At 35.5% G+C, this 22,269-nt stretch overlaps 1 protein-coding gene across 2 annotated transcripts in view; it reads left to right on the top strand.

Moving 5' to 3' along the window:
- Positions 1-22,269, top strand: part of LOC148941568 (uncharacterized) — a 154,501-nt gene that overhangs the window by 59,290 nt on the left and 72,942 nt on the right. For both annotated transcript variants that reach the window (XM_089104501.1, XM_089104500.1), the window contains exons 5-7: positions 5,424-5,629; positions 7,490-7,632; positions 19,729-19,854. In XM_089104501.1, coding sequence (XP_088960627.1) covers positions 5,424-5,629; positions 7,490-7,632; positions 19,729-19,854 — 475 coding nt within the window. The remainder of the gene's footprint in view (positions 1-5,423; positions 5,630-7,489; positions 7,633-19,728; positions 19,855-22,269) is intronic.

Here is a 22,269-nt window from a genome sequence, read left to right as displayed (position 1 = left end):
GCCCGTTTTAGATTTTATAACGGGCGGAAAGAGTACTTGAAATTTTAGTTTTTTCGATCAATTACCTAAGATATCTTGCTTTTTTACGGTGCTTTATGGTTATAAGCAGGTTTTTGGTGAAAATAGATACTTATTAATTCTGAATATGTAATGGAAAACCAAAAAGAGAGTTCAAAAGGCTGGGAAAAATTGTTTTCAGTTTTGGTCAAATTAAAGAAACGTTTTTCCATTTGGAAGACACAACAAACATTCATCAACTAAGTGTACTACTTCCGTTATTACCCTTATTAAGTTGTTATTGTAAAGTAAATGTACCAGTATTTATACTGTTTCGACCCAACTAGTACACACAATACTAAAATACTTTGAATTTTACTTGTTAAAAATCTATCAAGAATGAATGTCCTTTGAACAGGCACATACGCTAGGAAAGGTGCTTTGAAGTCTCTGCCCGTCGTCGTTTCCTTGAATTGCATGATTCCCGTGCTGCATCCTATGATGATTCAGGTATTGTATAGCTCACCATTTTCTAACGGTGGAAATAATTTCACACTCAACGCTGTCTTTTCATTTCAAACAAAAATTGCATTTCAAACTGAGACAGATAATGACTGAAAACAACTGAACTGAAAAAACTGAAAACAGACGGAAACAGAAAAAGCCTTTCGAAAAAAGACAGTGAAGACGGTACAAATATAGTGCTTATATTTTTGACTTTCAACGAGAAACAAAGGAAATTAAAAGGAAAAAGAAAATATACGCCGTCTTTTGAGACAGAACACCATATATGTGAGAGATAGAATATAAAACAAACTAATATGTCATGTAATAGCTTTTTTTGGTGCTACTAGAGAAACAAAGGGTAGTGCGGTGGAAGGAGAGCATTTTCATTTAATTATTAAATCTTTTTTAATGCTTGAACTTAAACCTGGGCTAACTTACCCCTGGAAACCTACCCCCATAGAAAACTTGTCCTAAAAAAAATTGGATTCTGGAAAACTCGACAGCCAGAAAACTATCCTCCATAAAAACTCGCCCCTGCAAACTTTCTGAGAAAACTTGTATACATATTTTGTCTTATTTACTTATTTTTCTATATAACGATGTTCTCAGTAAAATGAAACAATTTTCAAGCAGTGACTTCTTAGAATAAGTTATGTTTTAGAATAAGAAATTTTTGTGACTTTTTATTTTATTTTACTTTTTTAAAAGGCCATTTCTTTCTATTCTGTTTCACTCCGGCATATAGAAAATTGATGTTAATATGAAATTTCTGAAATGTACGTTGGTAATATTTTAAGTCATCCTTTTAGTTTGTTGAAGCAATATTTTGAATTGACAGTATTGTTCAGCATTTGATTTTTGTAGATTATAAAAGAATGTGTCTTGAAAGAGCGTAGTTTAATCATGCAAATATAATTATATTAATTCTGGAATTTTCAGCAATTTTTTAATGTTATTATGATAAGGATTTTTTATATATATATTTTGTTTTCAGTAAAGCGTAATCAACGTTCCAGCCTTTACAAGGCTTAAGGGGAAAGTAGCCCTCCTCTTATTTATGGTGGCATCGATTTTTTTTTAAGTTTAACTTCATTATTCATTTCTTAGTTGAAGTTAAAAGATTATTTATTTTGATTTATACTTGTTTTGGCTTTCATTTATTCATTCATAGTAATTTCTGGTTGTTTTATTTTTGAATTGTTATTTCTATCTTATTTTCATTTTGCTTTTAGTTAATTTACAACGATATTTGAATACTTTGGCTCGTTCTGGATGGAGTAGAAATCCAACTCCCTCATGCTTATATGTTTAGATGACGTGTTCAGTACCAGTAGTATTTCAATTGCGGGCTGAAAAAGTCTGACGTTTCATGTAACAAAATAACGTTTTTCGAGATTACTAATAAGATTAGATGATTAGATTGATAGTAAGATTAGATGCACTGTTTGAAAGCAGTGCAGTTTTCTGTATTTTCAATTTTTCAGTTCTCTTTACAGAAAGAACTCAGCTTTCAAGTCGCGAACTAGAGTTATGTTCAAAACTGTTTGTTGCAAGATATTTCCCTCAGGAGATCTGCAGTGTTTTAAACCTCATAGAGCGACTCATCAATATTTCGGTAGGCTTGTTCCAGATCTTGGTACATCTTCTTGGTACACAGTGCACGCGATACTTAGCACACGATCAGTGTTCATCATGGATTGACAAATTCCCACGTCTGTATGACAAAATTTACTTATTATGCAAAAAAAGGCTTAGCAACCTGCTAAGGATTTTTGATTTGTGAAAATTAGTAAAGTGAAAACCAGTCTTCCATGATTAAAGACAACGCTCTAACATTGCTCCATTCTTCATCTATTCTATCCAAAGCCACCCTCTTCACATCCTTGCAGGAAATTTTGTATTTCCTTTAAAATCTTTACTTACGATATGCTCCGACCCCAGCCGGGGACGATATGATTTTGTTTAGCCCTAGACCGTTGGCCAAAAAGGACAAGCTTTGACAATCTGTGATCCTTCATCCGAAGAACGTGTCCTTACCATCTCAATCTTTCTCTCATTACAGTCCTAGAAAGCGCGATTGAACCAGACTTTTCGTACAGCCTACTGTTTGAGATACGGTCAGTCAGTCGGGTACCCAAAACAATCTGTAGGCAATTTCTCTGGAAAACATCTAGTAAATTTTCCTCTGTTTTTCGGGCGCCCATGTTTCCGAACCATACCTGATCGCTATTATCACTGTAGCTTCTAATTTTCCAATTTTGGTAAGCTGAATTATTTTCCTATTCTTCCAAGCTTTTTTGGAATTGGAAACAAAGACCCTGGTCCTTGGCTATTCTACTCCTAACATCTACTGCCTTCACTAATAATACTACCTAGGTTAGTAAAGCTGTCCCATTAATCGATCTTTTCGTTACCCAGCGTCACCTTTTCGTTATCACCTTTTCATCTTCACTTACTCCTAGACTTAGCGACTTAATCTTCTTAGCATTAATTTTCAAATTTTTTCTTGCACCATGAACTTACAAAACCTTTTAAAGTTCATTCATTTTGCTAACACTTTCATCTAGGATGCTTAAATCATCAGCATAATCTAAGTCCAGGAAAGCTTTATTTCCTTATTTGATTCCGTGTTCACCAACTGTCTTTGCTGTGCTATTTAAGGCTTCTGAAAAAATTTATGGCAGAAAGTTTTTTTGGAACAAGTTTTCGTAAGGTTTACGTTTTCCAGGGCATAATTTTCCCGCGCTAGTTTTGTTGGAATAAGTTTGGCCTACGAAAGTTTTGAAATGTCATAGTCATGGTTTTTACCGATAATGCCCGTACATTCGTAACTTACTACCTTTGCTCGAATATTTAGTGTATTCAGTATTGCAGCAACATCAGCAGCCGCTTATTGTTTGTCAGACATATGCACTATTATTCTGTCCTGTTTGGCCTCAGTATGTTGGACTTTACCGGCACAACCAAGCTTTTCCTCAAACTCACGTTGATTAGCTGGGTTTCGAACATTCAAGTTGCTCGGAACATTTCTTAACACAACAGGAACAGAAGCTTGCACTCAACCTGTCACTGTGGGCCAGACTTCAGGGTCCGGGGGCTGTATCAAGGTTTCTACGAGAAAATTTAGCATCCTCACACACTCGTTTAACCGAGATACGACAATAGTACATGATCCATTAGGGATAGCTGGTACGTCCCAAAGATCAACTATAACAAAGAGTGGCAACTCCTTCTTTTGTGCGAAAAAAAACTCAATAAATCATGGAAATGTGCCAAAAATTTTGTGGTTTGATGTAAACCCATGCGTCTTTCAAGAGCCTCAAAGTTCAAGGCATTTTTACAAACATTATGTATCTGCTTTATTATATCTTTTACGAAAAACTTTGCAGCAATCTTAATAACTGCATCTTCGTCTTTTGCAATCTTCCGCTTCAGAAACTTCAATGCTGGACAGACACATGTATAGAGACCACAATTTTTGCGCAATTTGAATCAATCAATAAGATCCATAATTCAAAATCATAGTCCATGAAAAATGGCCAGTCCGTTGGGTGAGAAAAATCAAATGAAGAAGTCTCTCTTTCTCGGGAAAAAGATGCAATGAATGTTGGATTGTGTGACCTCAAAGTAGCCGTAAAAATAGCCCGGAACATGGGAACTATTAGGGCCTGGTCAACTATGCCTCGCAGTTTAAGGCAGATTAAGAACCTGCTGGTACCTACTGCGCTTGCGGAAGGTTCTTTCCCCTCTTCTGCCTGCTACCCAAAAGATATACACGTCAAATGAAACTCAAAGAGGAAAGAAAATAACAAAAAGAAAAATAAAATCAAAAAAGGTAAAAAAACGAGGATTTTGTCAGCCGGTGGCGAACTATGAACAAGAAGAAATAAGCAAATGTTTCGACAAGGACCTCCACCGAGTCGTCCTCAGTGCTAAACAAAAAAGAAAGAAAAGAACAAGAAACCAACGAAAATCGAATGTATTTAGATATACACGTCCCTGTTTAGGCACCCTAAATCTGTAAGATGTAAATGTCGATGAAAAGAAGCAATATAAATGGCATTGATGAATATAGATGCAGATGACGTTGACGAATAAATCTAAATAAAAGTTGCAGTAATAATCGGAGGGAGTAAGAGGTCACCAACACACCATCAAACAGTAACAGTAAAGTAACTATTCAAAAAGGTAACAATATATATATATATTTATATGTATATATATATATATATATATATATATATATATATATATATATATATATATATATATATATATATATATATATATATATATATATATATATATATATATATATATATATATATATATATATATATATATATATATATATATATATATATATATATATATATATATATATATATATATATATATATATATATATATATATATATATATATATATAAATATATATATATATATATATATATATATATATATATATATATATATATATATAAAAAAAAAAAAAAAAAAAAAAAAAAAAAAAAAAAAAAATATATATATATATATATATATATATATATATATATATATATATATATATAAACTTGACCAACGCAAGTTTCGCTTTTGCAGTTTTTGGAAAACTCGCCCATGGAAAACTGAAGTCCTTAAGTTTTCCATGGGCGAGTAATTCAGCTATGTATCAGATAATTCGGAATATTTTTGTACAAAGGGAGTCCGATATAATATTACGTGAAATTACACTACGTCAGATATTATATTATAAATAGACTATTTGGGCCCTTGCCTGATTTTGACAGATGACCAGATTACGTTCGTTACAAGAATTTCCACTGTTTTTCTTTCTTTTGTTTGCCACTTAAATAGTGGATTTACTTACAACCTGAAAAAAGTGATGAAGTAAGAATTGTTAGTCTTCTCTCTTTCAGTTTCAAACGCGCAGAAGAAATATTAAAGTTGGAGAAAAACTTCAGTGACTCACAACAATCCTTAGAACAAATACAGGCGACTTTGCTCAAAAACGAGGTTACTTCGGGTCAAAAATTAGAAGTTGAGCATTCTTTGAAAGCAGATTTACAGGAAGTACAGAACAAACTATCTGCGCTGCTTAAAGATAAAGACTCTATTTTGTCAAGTAAGTATGTTTGCTTCTAAACCACTTTAAATAATCGAGTGGATTGTTTTAAACGTAAGTATCTATGTGTCTTTTATACCTTTATCTCCCCCCCCCCCCCCGCACTCCTGCTTCGACTGGAACTAGGGTTATTAAAGATTATGATGGGAACCGTTTGCTTAGGGGAGTGGAAGCGTCCGTGGTCTTATTAAGGGCCGAAAGTGATTAGAGGGTAACCAGCCCTCTCCCTCACTCTTTTTGCCCACAGTCATAACACCTCCTTGGATTTGATCAAAAGTCCGTAATATTTATTTTGCTCAAAATGGTAAAAACTAATACTGCTACAACTCCTACCAATTCACTGTAGCACCAAGCCAACTGAGGCGACACACAGCTATCTGAGGTTGTCCTCTACTCCAATCAACTCAAAGCTTCACTCTTTAGGCTTTGCCGTCCAGTTCAAAATTCCTTTAAATCGTTACTTACGACCAATCCCATTTGGCAACTGATGTTTGGCTTTTCGTTTGGCCACTGATGGATGACTGAAAAGTACAGCCATTGTCAATCTTTCATCGTTTGTTCGTAAAACATGTCCTAGCCATTTTAACCTTTTTTTCATTACAGACTTAAAAAGTGGGATGGGGTCACAATTTTGAAACAGCTTGTCATTTGACATACGATCAGTCAAACGGTTATCTAAAACTAATCGTTAACAATTCCTATGAATAACATGAAAAAATATTTCATTAGCTTTTCGACGCGCACACGTTTCAAAATCATGCTTGACCATACTTATTACCACAGCTTCAAGTATTTTAGTCTTGGGTTGCAGACTGATCATCCTATTCTTCCAAACTTTTTCAACTGTGAAAAACACCTTGTTCTCTGGCTATTCTACTGGCACATCTTCGTTGTATTCACCTTATTTTACTAATAATGCCACACAGGTAAGTGGAGCTATCCACTTGGACGACTTTGTTGCTACTGAAAGTAGAAAAGTTGACGAATCCTCTCTTCTTCACTTAAACCTAAACCAAATACCTGAAAACTAAAATTTAAAGCTAAAAGGTTTACGTTAAATTTACTGTTGATAACAAGAATATTGATAGAAATATGTTTTGTTCAAACAAAATATAATAGAAAAAGATTATTTCTTCAATAGCTTTTAGGCTAACTAATGTTTGACAGTAAGAGCAGTGCTACTCCTTTGAGCTGGGAGTAATCCCTACCCTTTTATCTCTTTACACGTATGATTATTACTTTTTAGTCGGACTCATTATACTTTGGAATACATTTAATTTTATCTAGTCTTAAGTTTCTCAAATAGCACGACAAAGTACTTTTTTTTCGGTCGCGTTTCCATAAAGACACACTTTTTGTCAACCGTTTAAATACAAAACACTATTTTTGCAGCTTGAAAAATAATGTTTTTTATGTACTTTTTCATTCGATCTAGGTAATTCAAAAGGTAGTATCCTACTCGGTATAAGTTCTAAAGATCTACCCTAAAAGTTGAGGTTATGCACCTGAGGAAAAATAACTTTGGGATCTTCTGATTGTTTTTAACTTACAGTTGTTTGTAAAAGATATGTTTTCAACTTGCTATCAAGATAAGATAGACATAGAAAGCGCAAAATTACAACTGCTTTTCTATATGGAAAAAGGCATAAACGTGTTTTGAAAAAAAAAAGTTTTTCATCATTTTGAGCCCCAAAACCAGGTATAGGAAAGAGAATTTGACAGAACGAGAGAGTGTATTCACTTTTTTAACTTTTAACACTTGTAAAACATACCACTATTGAATTTCTGCAGCAAGATTGTTGCAATATGTATTTTTTTTTACATAGTAGCAACGTCACTCTACACATATTATCATTACAGACCATACACCATTTTCCCATTCAGTTGGTACTCCTGTTCAGCTGGTTCATATTACGGAGGAGCCAGGCCCATCAGAGATGGAGGGAAAGGCATTTTCAACCATTGATCCTACCAGCGATAAGGAAACATCCCAAACTGAACTGGTTAGTCAGAGTAGGACTGAATCCACTTTTGAGTTTTTTTTATATTTTATGTCTAGAATCAAAAACACGATTATTGTATACAAATAATCAGATGATGTTTTCAAAGTTTTGCAAATTCTTCGAAAATTACATTCATTTCACGAACTTATTGGTTTTGAAAATAAATAAAATACTGAAATGAATTGGTTCTTTTGGGCAATTAAATAAAAAAACAAAAAGGAGCAACATTAAAACTTAAAACGAACAAAAATTCTTACGTGTATGAAGGGGATTGCCCGCTCCTCAGCACCACGCTCTTTACGCTAAAGTTTTTTTTACTTTTAAAAAAGCTTCCTAGTGTTCTAACTAAACGACCCTTGTGTTTCAGGAGTCGTTCTTAAGGAATTGGGACAAAATTCAAACTTAAGTGTAAAGAGTGAGGTATTGAGGAAGGGGCAATCCTCTTCATACACGTAATAATTTCTGTTCTTTTAAAGTTTTAGTGTTGCTCCTTACTTTCAGCTGAAAAAACTTGTTTTTTTATTTAATTTCTGATCCTTTTTAAGTAATGCCAGGAAATTTGGCCCACCTCCATGGTGAAATTCCCCTCCCCACGGAAATATCATCTAGACAATTCAATCCTGGAAAAAATTTAACCCGGACAATTACCCTTAATAACTCCACGCGTAGAATTGAGACGGAAAAGAGAAAGCACGGCATTTAACAAAAAATTTTATAGGAATACTGGCAAATTCCCCCAGTGTATAATTTCCCTTGAAAAGTTAACCCCCTGGAAACTTTCCTCCCCATTTAAAGTTCCCCCGTGGATAAACCCCTAGCAAAAAATTCTAGTTCAGGTTTACAAAAACTGCAAAATAGCCCTTTCTTCAAGGTCTTCCATTAAGATATCAGCCTGTATTGGTTTAAGGGGGGCACCCACGGAAAGCCCATATTTCTGTCTCTAAAAAATGTCTCTATAATGGAAGTAAAAAGAAGTTCTGTTACAAAGGGCTGTAAGTGAAAGAAGTGTCTGATTCGAAAGAGTAGATTTTTCTGATAGAGATGGGTTAGAATTAAGTTTATGTTCAAAAATCAATTCGGCCTTTTGAGGATCACAATTGGTATACATTGAATCTGCATCAAAACTGCAGATTCAATGTATACGAACCTGAATTTTGGGTTCGTTTTAAAGACGATATTTTTTATTTGTGGGAGCATGGTGACGAGTCTCTTGGTTCTTTTCTTCACTTACTCAACTCCTTGGATCCAAAACTCAAATTTACTCAGGAATCAGAGGTACAGAGGGGTCTTCCTTTCTTAGATGTTCTGGTGCACCGAAATGATGCATTTTTCGAGTTGGGTGTCTATAGAAAACCCACACATATTGACCGCTACTTAAATTATTCCTCTAATCATTCTCCTGCTGTGAAAAGAGGAATTGTCACTTCTCTAATTGATAGAACATTGAAAGTTTGTTCAACGCGCTTCTTGGATTTAGAGCTCAACCACCTTAGAGATATTTTATTTGGGAATGGTTATCCAATTAGTTTAATAAATTCTGTAATTGCAAAACGCATTAAAAGAGTATCAAATAGTTACCCAGAAAACACAAGTCAAAGGGAAAATTCAGTTTATCTTGGTCTCCCGTACGTTAAAGGGGTTTCAGACCACATTTCAAAAAATCTAAGAAAAAATAATATTTACACTTATTATAGACCCAGAAAAACTATCAGGTCCCAAATTTATCAAGGTAAAGACCCTATCCCGATAGGTGAAAACTCCGATGTCTACAGAATTTCTTGTTCTTGTGGCCTTTGGTATATCGGAAGAACTGATGAGCGACTCACGGATAGATTAACTCAGCACTCTAGTTCAATTAATAATACACTTAAAAAGCGAAAAAAACCCAGAAAACTTTGACTCTGCCCTTGCAGAGCACATTTTTGAAAAACCAGACAATACTATTTTGTTTAATCAAGCTAGCCTAATTTCACATGATAAATATATATACCATATTATAATATATAAATACAAACATTTAGGTCTAGCTTTAAACAGAGATTCCGGTGATATTAGAATAAACGAGTCATATTTCAGTTTTCTCAAAAGAGAAGCCGATACTTTAGTAATCCCTGAAATAAACCTTGAACCATTTTCCAAGTCATATAATCAAACGCGTCAACAAAGCCTTAGGTCTCAAAGGGTGTCTGCAAAAAATGTAATAATTACAATCCAAAATCAGATGAAATAGTTCTCCAACTTATTTAATTGTCGGTTCGTTTTGTTTTTGAGCGAATGAATTGTTTTCCTTTCTTTTATTTCTCAGTTGTTCGCTAGTATCCGTCGATGGCAGTTCATAATTTTTTGGATTTTGTGCAAATTGCGGATATTGGCGAATAACTCGCTTTTATGGTTGTTAGGTGTTTGGTTTTAATTCTTATAATTTTCGGCTTTTATTGAGTTTCATTCATCTTTTAAGTTTTGGTTTTTTCTTTGGTTTTTTGGTTCTTTTTCACAATGACTTTCCGCGTTTGTTTTTTTTGTTTTTGTTTTTTTTGGCACTTTCCTTGGATACATTATTTTGTTTCGCGCTGAAGAAGAGAGGCGTTTGTCCTTTCGAAATATTCCCTTTCTTGTGTATTTTCAGTATTTTCATTTGGCCTTTAAAAACCCCATTTTTGCTCATTTTTTTCTTTATGTTTTGCCTGGGACTTTGGGGGAGAGGGGGATCATTTTATATCCAAAGGCATAGTTATTGGGCCTTTCAACTATGATGAGCAAAATGGATAGCTCAAAATTTTGATCGGATGACTTTGGAGAAACCGGGGGGTTGGGGAGGGGGCCAGGTTGCCCTCCAATCTTTATTGGTCACTTAAAAATAGCACTGGAACTTTTAATTTCCGTTTGAATGAGCCCTCTCACAATATTCTAGGATCACTGGGTCGATACGATCACCCCTGGGAAAAACAAACAAAAAAAAACTAACAAATAAACACGCATTCGTGATCTTTCTTCTGGCAAAAAAAAAAAAAATTTCACATTCTTGCAGATAGGAGCTTGAAACTAGTACAGTATGGTTTTCTGATACACTGAATCTGATGGTGTGATTTTTATTAAAATGCTAATACTTTTGTGGGATGTTTCCCCCTTTTTTGAAAATCGTGCAAATTTTATCAGGCTCGTAGACTTTAATCGGCATGACTAAACTTACTGAAACTTATATATTTAAAATCAGCATAATAAGCTGATTTTTTTTATATATCTATTGGTATGAAAATTTCGTATTTTAGAGTTTCGGTTACTATTCAGCCGTGTCGCCCCTTACTTAGAGTTCGTTACCAGGAACTGTTTGATTGTTTAGATTTGTCACTATAAACCACTAGCAATATACACTTGCCAAGTATAACCAATTCTTGTTTTCTCACGAATATTGGTGAGGTGTCCTTCTGCTAGTCATGAATATCAGGTGGAAATCTAAGAGGCATGCCTATTAGACCTTTGACTATTTTGAACAAAACGTGTTTTTCAATATTGCTATTGGATACCATGTATTGGTTGCTGGAAGAGAGGGTCAGAGAGGTTTTGAGGCTTCCCCTTGGCTATCCAAGTAAAACAGCCTAAATAAATTACGTCTCTTGCAGTTATGCCTCTTATAACTGACCATATTGTCTTTATTTTCATGCCATTTCAGATCCTCCCTGCTCAGAGCGGGAGTGGGGAAGAAAACCTTCCGGTTGTACCTAACGGCTTAGTAGTACCTTATATTCAACAAGCTGGCTCAGACCTTTGAGCCGTATTCTTCGAAATACATCTTCTCTTGTAAAAGACAGCACAATAATATGGGGGCAATATATTGCCCAAGTTGAGAGTTGTATCTCAATAATATGGGGGCGATTGATATATATTGATTTTATATATCAATCCGTTTTTGTTTTACGGTTATTTGAGGGGAGATAAAAAAGTTACGATAATTTTTTTGCTCTTCTGAAAATTTAAAATTATCGAGTTTTGCAACCCGACTCAGACACAGAAAGATGCAATGATTCCAAATATGCAAAGTTTGCTCGTCTAGCTGTTTCACAAATATGTTTTTTGAGGTTGATGTTGATTTTAAGGGGGTGAAATTCGTGTTTCCATACATAGGCGTACAATAACAAAATTGATGTCTAAAATAGGGTAATAGAGAGAGATATTTATTTCGGGAAATTACTATCACAAGCCCTGAAGGGCCGAATTCGAATTTCGAAGTCCATAAAAAACAAACAAGCAAGAAAATCATAACAAAAGCACAACAACTAAAAAATTGGCAACCAATGCAAAAAAAATAAAAATAAATAAATAATCACATTTACTACAAGTATACATTTCTTTTGTGCGTCCCATATTAGAGTATGCTTGTCCTGTGTGGCACCCTGGCCTCTCAAATGAAGCAACACAAAAAATTGAAAATGTCCAAAAGAGAGCTCTAAGAATTATTTTTAAAGAGGGCAAGATACCATATTTGCATTTGTTAAATATTTCAAAACTAGAGACCCTCGAGAGAAGAAGAAATAATTTGTGCCTCCGTTTTGGTAAGTTTGCACTTTTGAACCCCCGTACTGCGAACCTTTCTTTTCCCTGAATGCCACGTACCTGATAGAAATCGTCCTCCACGAACTGTGTCCCAGCCTATCCCCACCTTATCTCCCATTCTTTGTACTACCTTGCGGTATAAGAAATATTTTATCCCTTTTTTTACTCATATAATAAATAGTTGTTAATTTGTATGTAAATTTTATCTTATCTCTTATATAATAAAAGAAACAGCTCGTTTTTTTTTTACTCTTTTTTTTTGTTCCCTATCTCCTTTTTAATGTTGTTTTTTAAAAATATGGTAATGTGTATATTATTTATTTTTTCAGTTTTATCAGTTTTTATCTTATTAAATAGTTGACATTTTGCTGTTTTTACTATAAGTGACAAAGGAATAATATAACATTCCGATATTTAATTATTTATTTATTTTTATTTTTTTTGCATTGGTTGCCAATTTTTTAGTTGTTGTGCTTTTGTTATGATTTTCTTGTTTTTTTATGGACTTCGAAATTCGAATTCGGCCCTTCAGGGCTTGTGATAGTAATTTCTCGAAATAAATATCTATCTCTATTACCCTATTTTAGACATCAATTTTGTTATTGTACGCCTATGTATGGAAACACGAATTTCACCCCCTTAAAATCAACATCAACCTCAAAAAACATATTTGTGAAACAGCTAGACGAGCAAACTTTGCATATTTGGAATCATTGCATCTTTCTGAGTCTGAGTCGGGTTGCAAAACTCGATAATTTTAAATTTTCAGAAGAGCAAAAAAATTATCGTAACTTTTTTATCTCCCCTCAAATAACCGTAAAACAAAAACGGATTGATATATAAAATCAATATATATCAATCGCCCCCATATTATTGAGATACAACTCTCAACTTGGGCAATATATTGCCCCCATATTATTGTGCTGTCTTTTACAAGAGAAGATGTATTTCGAAGAATACGGCTCAAAGGTCTGAGCCAGCTTGTTGAATATAAGGTACTACTAAGCCGTTAGGTACAACCGGAAGGTTTTCTTCCCCACTCCCGCTCTGAGCAGGGAGGATCTGAAATGGCATGAAAATAAAGACAATATGGTCAGTTATAAGAGGCATAACTGCAAGAGACGTAATTTATTTAGGCTATTTTACTTGGATAGCCAAGGGGAAGCCTCAAAACCTCTCTGACCCTCTCTTCCAGCAACCAATACATGGTATCCAATAGCAATATTGAAAAACACGTTTTGTTCAAAATAGTCAAAGGTCTAATAGGCATGCCTCTTAGATTTCCACCTGATATTCATGACTAGCAGAAGGACACCTCACCAATATTCGTGAGGAAACAAGAATTGGTTATACTTGGCAAGTGTATATTGCTAGTGGTTTATAGTGACAAATCTAAACAATCAAACAGTTCCTGGTAACGAACTCTAAGTAAGGGGCGACACGGCTGAATAGTAACCGAAACTCTAAAATACGAAATTTTCATACCAATAGATATATAAAAAAAATCAGCTTATTATGCTGATTTTAAATATATAAGTTTCATTAAGTTTAGTCATGCCGATTAAAGGCTACAAGCCAGAGAAAATTTGCAAGATTTTCAAAAAAGGGGGAAACATCCCACAAAAGTATTAGCATTTTAATAAAAATCACACCATCAGATTCAGTGTATCAGAAAACCATACTGTACTAGTTTCAAGCTCCTATCTGCAAGAATGTGGAATTTTGTTTTTTTTGCCAGAAGAAAGATCACGAATGCGTGTTTATTTGTTAGTTTTTTTTTGTTTGTTTTTCCCAGGGGTGATCGTATCGACCCAGTGATCCTAGAATATTGTGAGAGGGCTCATTCAAACGGAAATTAAAAGTTCCAGTGCTATTTTTAAGTGACCAATAAAGATTGGAGGGCAACCTGGCCCCCTCCCCAACCCCCGTTTTCTCCAAAGTCATCCGATCAAAATTTTGAGCTATCCATTTTGCTCATCATAGTTGAAAGGCCCAATAACTATGCCTTTGGATATAAAATGATCCCCCCTCCCCCAAAGTCCCAGGCAAAACATAAAGAAAAAAATGAACAAAAATGGGTATTTTAAAGGCCAAATGAAAAAACTGAAAAAACGCAACAAAGCAAATATTTTGAGAGGACAAATGCCTCTCTTCTTAAGTACAAAACGAAATAATGTATCCAAGGAAAGTGCCAAAGAAAAAAAAAAACAAAAAACAAACGCGGATAGTCATTGTGAAAAAGAACCAAAAAACCAAAGAAAAAACCAAAACTTAAAAGATGAATGAAATTCAATAAAAGCCAAGAAGTATAAGAATTAAACCAAACACCTAACAACCATAAAAGCGAGTTATTCGCCAATATCCGCGATTTGCACAAAATCCACAAAATTATGAATTGCCATCCACGGATACTAGCGAACAACTGAGAAATAAAAGAAAAGAAAACAATTCATTCACTCAAAAAGAAAACGAACCGGCAATTAAATAAGTTGGAGAACTATGTCATCTGATTTCGGATTTTAATTATTACATTTTTTGCAGACACCCTTTGAGACCTAAGGCTTTGTTGACGCGTTTGATTATATGACTGGGAAAGTGGTTCAAGGTTTATTTCAGGGATTACTAAAGTATCGGCTTCTCTTTTGAAAAAACTGAAATATGACTCGTTTATTCTTAAATCACCGGAATCTCTGTTTAAAGCTAGACCTAAATGTTGGTATTTATATATTATAATATGGTATATATATTTATCATGTGAAATTAGGCTAGCTTGATTAAACAAAATAGTATTGTCTGGTTTTTCAAAAATGTGCTCTGCAAGGGCAGAGTCAAAGTTTTCTGGGTTTTTTTCGCTTTTTAAGTGTATTATTAATTGAACTAGAGTGCTGAGTTAATCTATCCGTGAGTCGCTCATCAGTTCTTCCGATATACCAAAGGCCACAAGAACAAGAAATTCTGTAGACATCGGAGTTTTCACCTATCGGGATAGGGTCTTTACCTTGATAAATTTGGGACCTGATAGTTTTTCTGGGTCTATAATAAGTGTAAATATTATTTTTTCTTAGATTTTTTGAAATGTGGTCTGAAACCCCTTTAACGTATGGGAGACCAAGATAAACTGAATTTCCCCTTTGACTTGTGTTTTCTGGGTAACTATTTGATACTCTTTTAATGCGTTTTGCAATTACAGAATTTATTAAACTAATTGGATAACCATTCCCAAATAAAATATCTCTAAGGTGGTTGAGCTCTAAATCCAAGAAGCGTGTTGAACAAACTTTCAATGTTCTATCAATTAGAGAAGTGACAATTCCTCTTTTCACAGCAGGAGAATGATTAGAGGAATAATTTAAGTAGCGGTCAATATGTGTGGGTTTTCTATAGACACCCAACTCGAAAAATGCATCATTTCGGTGCACCAGAACATCTAAGAAAGGAAGACCCCTCTGTACCTCTGATTCCTGAGTAAATTTGAGTTTTGGATCCAAGGAGTTGAGTAAGTGAAGAAAAGAACCAAGAGACTCGTCACCATGCTCCCACAAATAAAAAATATCGTCTTTAAAACGAACCCAAAATTCAGGTTCGTATACATTGAATCTGCAGTTTTGATGCAGATTCAATGTATACCAATTGTGATCCTCAAAAGGCCGAATTGATTTTTGAACATAAACTTAATTCTAACCCATATATATCATAAAAATCGACTCTTTCGAATCAGAAATTTCTTTCACTTACAGCCCTTTGTAACAGAACTTCTTTTTACTTCCATCATAGAGACATTTTTATAGACAGAAATATGGGCTTTCCATGGGTGCCCCCCTTAAACCAATACAGGCTGATATCTTAATGGAAGACCTTGAAGAAAGGGCTATTTTGCAGTTTTTGTAAACCTGAACTAGAATTTTTTGCTAGGGGTTTATCCACGGGGGAACTTTAAATGGGGAGGAAAGTTTCCAGGGGGTTAACTTTTCAGGGGAAATTATACACTGGGGGAATTTGCCAGTATTCCTATATAATTTTTTGTATATAACCTATATAGGTTGAGGTTGATTTTAAGGAGGTGGAATTCGTGCTTCCACGTAAAGGCGAGCAACAAAAAATTGATGTCTAGAATAGGATATTAGATCAAGGTGATTGCCTTTATTTGAATGTACAACTAAAAATTTGCTTTTTTTAGGTTGAAGTTGGTTTTGAAGAGGTGAAATTCGTGTTTCCATGTAAAGGCATACAACAACAAAACTGATGTCTAGAATAGGGTACTTGATCACGGTGATTATGAAAATCATCTTTATTTGAACGTCAAAACAAAAGGTTCATTTAAATATTCCATCAGTGTTAAACCACGCTGAATCTGAAAGAAAGCGGTCTTAAAATGCAGAATGACAACTATTGTCCATTTTGATAGTATAACTAACGATTAAAACATTCTCGACTTTTTCAGTTATATAATATACAAATGTGATAAAAAAAAAGAAATTTCAATATTCATAGATCTATGTTATCTTCCAGATCATCAACTCCGAGAAACTTAGTTGTAACACAGTTAGTACTACTTGTTCCCTTGCTAGGTCCACGGGTCCAGGGGCGTTTCATGCCTTTTCTTTTGCAGGGAGTTCACCAAAAATAGGGCGATACAAGTCATTCTGAATTACCCAACCGAACTTGGAAGGGTCGAGATTACATCCCAGGATTACTTTCTTGCTGAGAATACCCTTTTTGCAAAAGACCCAAGCTTGCGAAACATTACTTTTGGAGTTTAAGTCAACGTTGACACAGCTAGATCTGTCAGAAAGAAATCATGGATAACATGACTGGGGAAAACGTCATCACGTATACATTCAAGAAAAATTCTGTGGCCGTAACGCCTGCTAATAAAGCTGTACCAGTTATTTTAACGGACAGTCAGTTGCCGTTGATCCAGCATTGATGTTTCAGCGGCTGGTGCCAATTGCTGGAAATAGTGACGATAATTTGGAGTCATACTTTAAGTGTGAATCGTGTTCACCGCCTCCGTCACTTTTTTAAGTAAACGGACTTCCACGATTAGCCGATAACCTTGCCCTCACCGAAGCGATGTGGCGTCTAGTTGCAGAAGAGCAGCCAAAAACTAAAGACTTCGTCAAAGATACCAGTGACAAGCATATAGTTCTCGATGGTGGAGCACTGCTTCTGCGAATCCTTTGGAAAATAACTCAACTTGTGATAGTATCTGCCAGAAGTACGTTGACTACGTTGCACGGAAATACGGGGTGTAAAGGACGTTGGTGATTTTCGACGGATACGACCAAGCACCTTTAATCAAAGACATCACCCATTTGAAACAGAAAGAGATACGATCGTACCCGCAGCTCAATTTAAGCAGGAATATGGTCTGTTCTACAAAGAAAGAAGTGTTCCTAAGCAACTTCAAGACTAAACAAGCAATCATAGCCATGACCAGTGACTACCTGACCAAAGCTGGGTGTCAGGTATACCAAGCAAAAGGTGACGCTGATCTTCTTATTGTTCTAACTGTAGCTCGATCTGCTTTTTTTTATGCCTACTGTCCTGGTTGGAGACGACACAGATCTGCTTATACTCTTGTGTTATCACGTACAGACAGATAGCCAAGCGATGCAATTTTACTCTGAGCCTTGAGCTGGAATCTCAAAAAATAAAATTTGGAATATAAAGGTAACGAAACTCAAACTTGGATCTCGTATATGTAGCACAATCCTGTGTGTCCACACCTTCCTTGGGTGCGATTCAACTTGTCGTGTCTGTGGCACTGGGAAGTCAGTGGAATTACTGCTTCTGATAAAAAAAAAAACAAAAAACAACGAGTTTTACAAATCCGCTAAAAAAAGATTATGGACCCACTATCCACCAAGCACGACATTTCAGCAGATGGGGAGAAAGCAATGATGCTTTTGTCTCCATGCTCAATTTCAACCCTCAATCAGTTGTGTCATCTCAGATTCATCAAGAAAGTTACAGCATCTGCTTCATATGTTGAGTCTAAAGTTCTCCCTCCCACTAGTGATTTGCGAGTTGAATCATGGAAAACCCTGGAATGTAATCTGACCCTGTCATTTCGGTTGGGTAATTCATAATGGATTATCTAGCCCTATTTTTGGTGAAATTCCCTCTGCCCCAAACTCTTTCCTTGTAGTTTTTCACTGAAACTACAAAACCGACTGCTCAAGTATGCGATGCACTTGCAAAAGAAAAGGCATGAAACGCACCTTGGCCTGTGGACCATGCAAGGGAACAAGTTGTGCTAACTGTGTTACAACTGATTTTCTCGAAGTTGATGACCTGGAAGATAACGAAGATCTATGAATACTGATATTTCGTTTTTTTATCATATTTGTAAATGATATAACTGAAAAAGTCGATAATGTTTTAATCGTTAGTTAAACCATCAAAATGGGTGATAGTTGTCATTCTATATTTTAAGACTGGTTTCTCTCAGATTCGGCGTGGTTTTACGCTAATGGAATGTTTAAATGAAGGTTTTAATTTTACGTTCAAATACAGGTGATTTACATAATCACCTTGATCTTGTACCCTATCCTAAAAATCAATTTTGTTATTTTACGCCTTTGATATGGAAACACAAATTTCACCTCCTCAAATTCAACCTCGGCCTCGAAAAAACAAATTGTTGGTTTTACGTTCAAATAAAAGTGATTTTGTAATCACTGTGATCTACTACCCTATTCTAAAAATCAATTTTGTTGTTGTACGCCTTTACATGGAAGCACGAATTTCACCTCCTTAAATCAGCCTAAGAAAACCTAAGTTTTAATTTTACGTTCAAATAAAAGTGATTTTCATGGTCACCGTGATCTATTACCCTACTCTAGACATCAATTTTGTTGTTGTTCGGCTATGTATGGAAACACAAATTTCGCCCCCTGAAAATCCACCTCAATCTTAAAAAAAATATATTTGTGAAATAGCTAGATGAGCAAATTTTGTGTATTTTGAATTAGCGTGTTTTTCTGGGTCGGGTTGTCAAAGAATCATTTCTCTTTCAATTTGTATAGGATTAGGCTCTTTTTTCTCACACTTCCTGGACAACTAATTCAGCGTGTTAATGCTATGGACAAGTTTCTTATTTTCTTTCCGAACCTTGCTTTATACTCAATTTTCAGGATTGTGTATTGGAGGGCAATTAGTTTTTACGTCGCGTATTACTGTTGGTTTTTACTGTTTTTTAAGTTTTTACTGCTTGTTTTTAGATCGTTACTTAATCCCCTTAGAGTCAATTTCTTAGAACAAATAAAAGTGGAATTTGCCAACATGGTAGTAGTCATTCTTGGAGAATCTGCTGATGTTGATGTTTGTAATTATTATGTTATTGCGGCCTTTGTTTAATTTTGTTAGGTAGAAAATTTAACAAAAGTACTAATGTGTCTACTTGACACAAGGTAGAAGAGCTTAGGAAAAAAAAAAAACTTTCTGTAACATATAATACTTTTTAAGTGCAAGTAATAAAATTTAGCTTATTGGGGTAGTATTTCGTTTATTTAGTTACAAATTATATGTATTTTGTATCAGGAACCAAAGCACCCTGATCAGTTAGAACAAATAAAATTCGACTCTGCAAACATGGTAGCAACTACCTATGAGGAATCTTCTTTTGCTGGTGTTCCGTCAACTGAAGAATCATCAAATAAAGACCAGGTAACATTCTTTCCAATTATGCCTATTTCACTTTATAGTCACACTTGTAGACGAAAACAAAAATATCTAGGATTGCAGCGCCAACTTACATGTCCTATGCATAATCTGCTGAATTAAGCTATGTTCAACTTTAAAGCATAATATTAGGATTCACCAATCAGAGTTTAGATTTAAGCAAATTTTTTGTTTTTTTTATGTTTGAAAAGATGAGAATTTTAAACAGTTTTTCTGTCTGTATGGCAATCCTGACAGAAGATACAAGGACAAAGCATTAGTATAAATTCTTAAAAATAAATAATCGTTAAGGGACTGTTGATGGAGAGAGAGAGGGAGAGTTGGTGGAGAGAGAGAGGGAGAGTTGGTGGAGAGAGAGGGAGTGTTGGTGGAGAGAGAGGGAGAGTTGGTGGAGAGAGAGGGAGAGTTGGTGGAGAGAGAGGGAGAGTTGGTGGAGAGAGAGAGAGAGATAGATGGGGGGGGGGGGGGTACAGGTCGTTACTGTTTTTACGACTCTTAGGGCAGACATTTTTGAATTAACTAGGCACTTGGAATAGTCAACTGCTTTTAAAACATATATCATCGGCAGCGCGCTAGCGCTGCCTAAGTAAAGAACGATGTTGCCACAATGTGTTTTTTTTTTTTTTTATACATACCCAGGCACTTCGTATCGAAGGAGTCGTCGTAGAAACTTCGAAAAGGGCTCATTCGATTGTAAATTGGAGTGGCTAGTGCCCTTTTTAATAGTCGAAAGTGATTGGAGGGCAATTAGCCCCTCCCAAGCCCCTCAATCCCCCCAACCCCTCCAAGCAGAATTTTGCGATAGCCATTTTGTTCAGCGTAGTTGATTTCCATATAGTAAATATGTTTTTGAGGAGGACACTCCCCCACAACCCTCAGGTCAAGGGTTTTAAGTTCTGCCCTGGGGGCATATAAGGTTTTTATAGAAGGCCATGTAGTAAAAACTTCAAAACAGGTTCATTCGATTGGAAATTCAAAGGGCTAGTACCCTTATTATAGGTCGAAAGTGATTGGAGGGCAACTCGCGCCGCGCGCCTACGCACATCCGGCCCCCAAATACATCCAATTAAAATTTTCAGATAGCCATTTTGTTCAGCATAGTTGATTTCCAGATAGAAATTATGTTTTTTAGGAGGACACTCCCCCACAACCCTCAGGGCAAGGGTTTTAAGTTATGCCCTGGGGGGCATATAAGTTTTTTATAGAAGGCCATGTCGTAGAAACTTCAAAACAGGCTCATTCGATTGAAAATTCAAAGGGCTAGTACCCTTTTTATTAGTCGACATTGAATAAAGGGCAACTAGCCCCCCCCCACGCCCATCAGTCTCTCAAGACGAGTAACTCCCGAGTGGGTGATGGTCATCTCTTTTAGTGGTATTGAGTTGCAGATAGAAAATATGTTTTTGAAGTGGACAATCCTTCCAAACATATGGGACACTGGTGCCAAATTGTGCCCTGGGGATATATAAGGTCTTTAAAGAAGGCGTTGTCGTAGAAACTTCAAAAAAAGCTCATTAGACTAGAAATTCAAAGGGCTAGTGCCCTTTTTAATAGTCGAAAGTTATTGGAGGGCAAATAGCCACCCCCCCACTCCTCAGTCCACCAAACACATCCAATGAAAAGTTTGAGTTCGCCAGGTTGTTAAGGGTAGTGTATTTACAGATAGAAAACATATTTTTAAGGAGGACACTCCCCACAACCCTCAGGGCAAGGATTATAATTTATGCCCTGGGGGCATATAAGTTTTTTATTGAAATCTTTGTCGTAAAAACTTTGAAAAAGGGCTCATTCGATTTGAAATTCAAAGTACTAGTACCCTTTTTAATAGTCGAAAGTGATTTGAGGGCAACTAACCCCCCTCTCACGCCCACCTTTTCCCCAAACAGATCCAATCAAAATTTTTAGGTAGCCATTTTATTCAACGTAGTTGAAAGTTTTGGAAATTAGGTCTTTAAGGATGACAACCCCTCCCCCCAGAGCCCTCAGGGCAAGAGTTGTAAATTATGTCCTCGGGGCATATAAGGATCTTATTGAAAGTATTGTCATAGAAACTTCAAAAGGGCTGATTCAATTGGAAACTGAAAAGGCTAGTGCCTTTTTTAATAGTTGAAAGTGATTGAAGAGCAACTAACACCCTTCTCACACCCACCATTTTCCCAAACACATCGAATTAAAATTTTTAGATATCCATTTTGTTCAACGTAGTTGAAAGTTCTGGAAATTTTGTCTTTTAGGATGATAACCCCCCAAGAGCCCTCAGTGCAAGGGTTGTAAGTTATGTCCTGGGGGAATATAAAGTTTTTGTTGAAAGCGTTGTCGTAGAAACTTCAAAAGGGCTCATTCAATTGGAAAATGAAAGGGCTAGTGCCTTTTTTAATAGTTGAAAGTGATTTGAAGACT

The sequence above is a fragment of the Artemia sp. Qi Xiang Cuo genome, chromosome 18, assembly GCF_049724085.1.
Source record: "Artemia sp. Qi Xiang Cuo chromosome 18, ASM4972408v1, whole genome shotgun sequence".
Classification (NCBI taxonomy): Eukaryota; Metazoa; Arthropoda; class Branchiopoda; order Anostraca; family Artemiidae; genus Artemia; species Artemia sp. Qi Xiang Cuo.
This window is presented reverse-complemented; position numbering and strand designations above follow the sequence as displayed.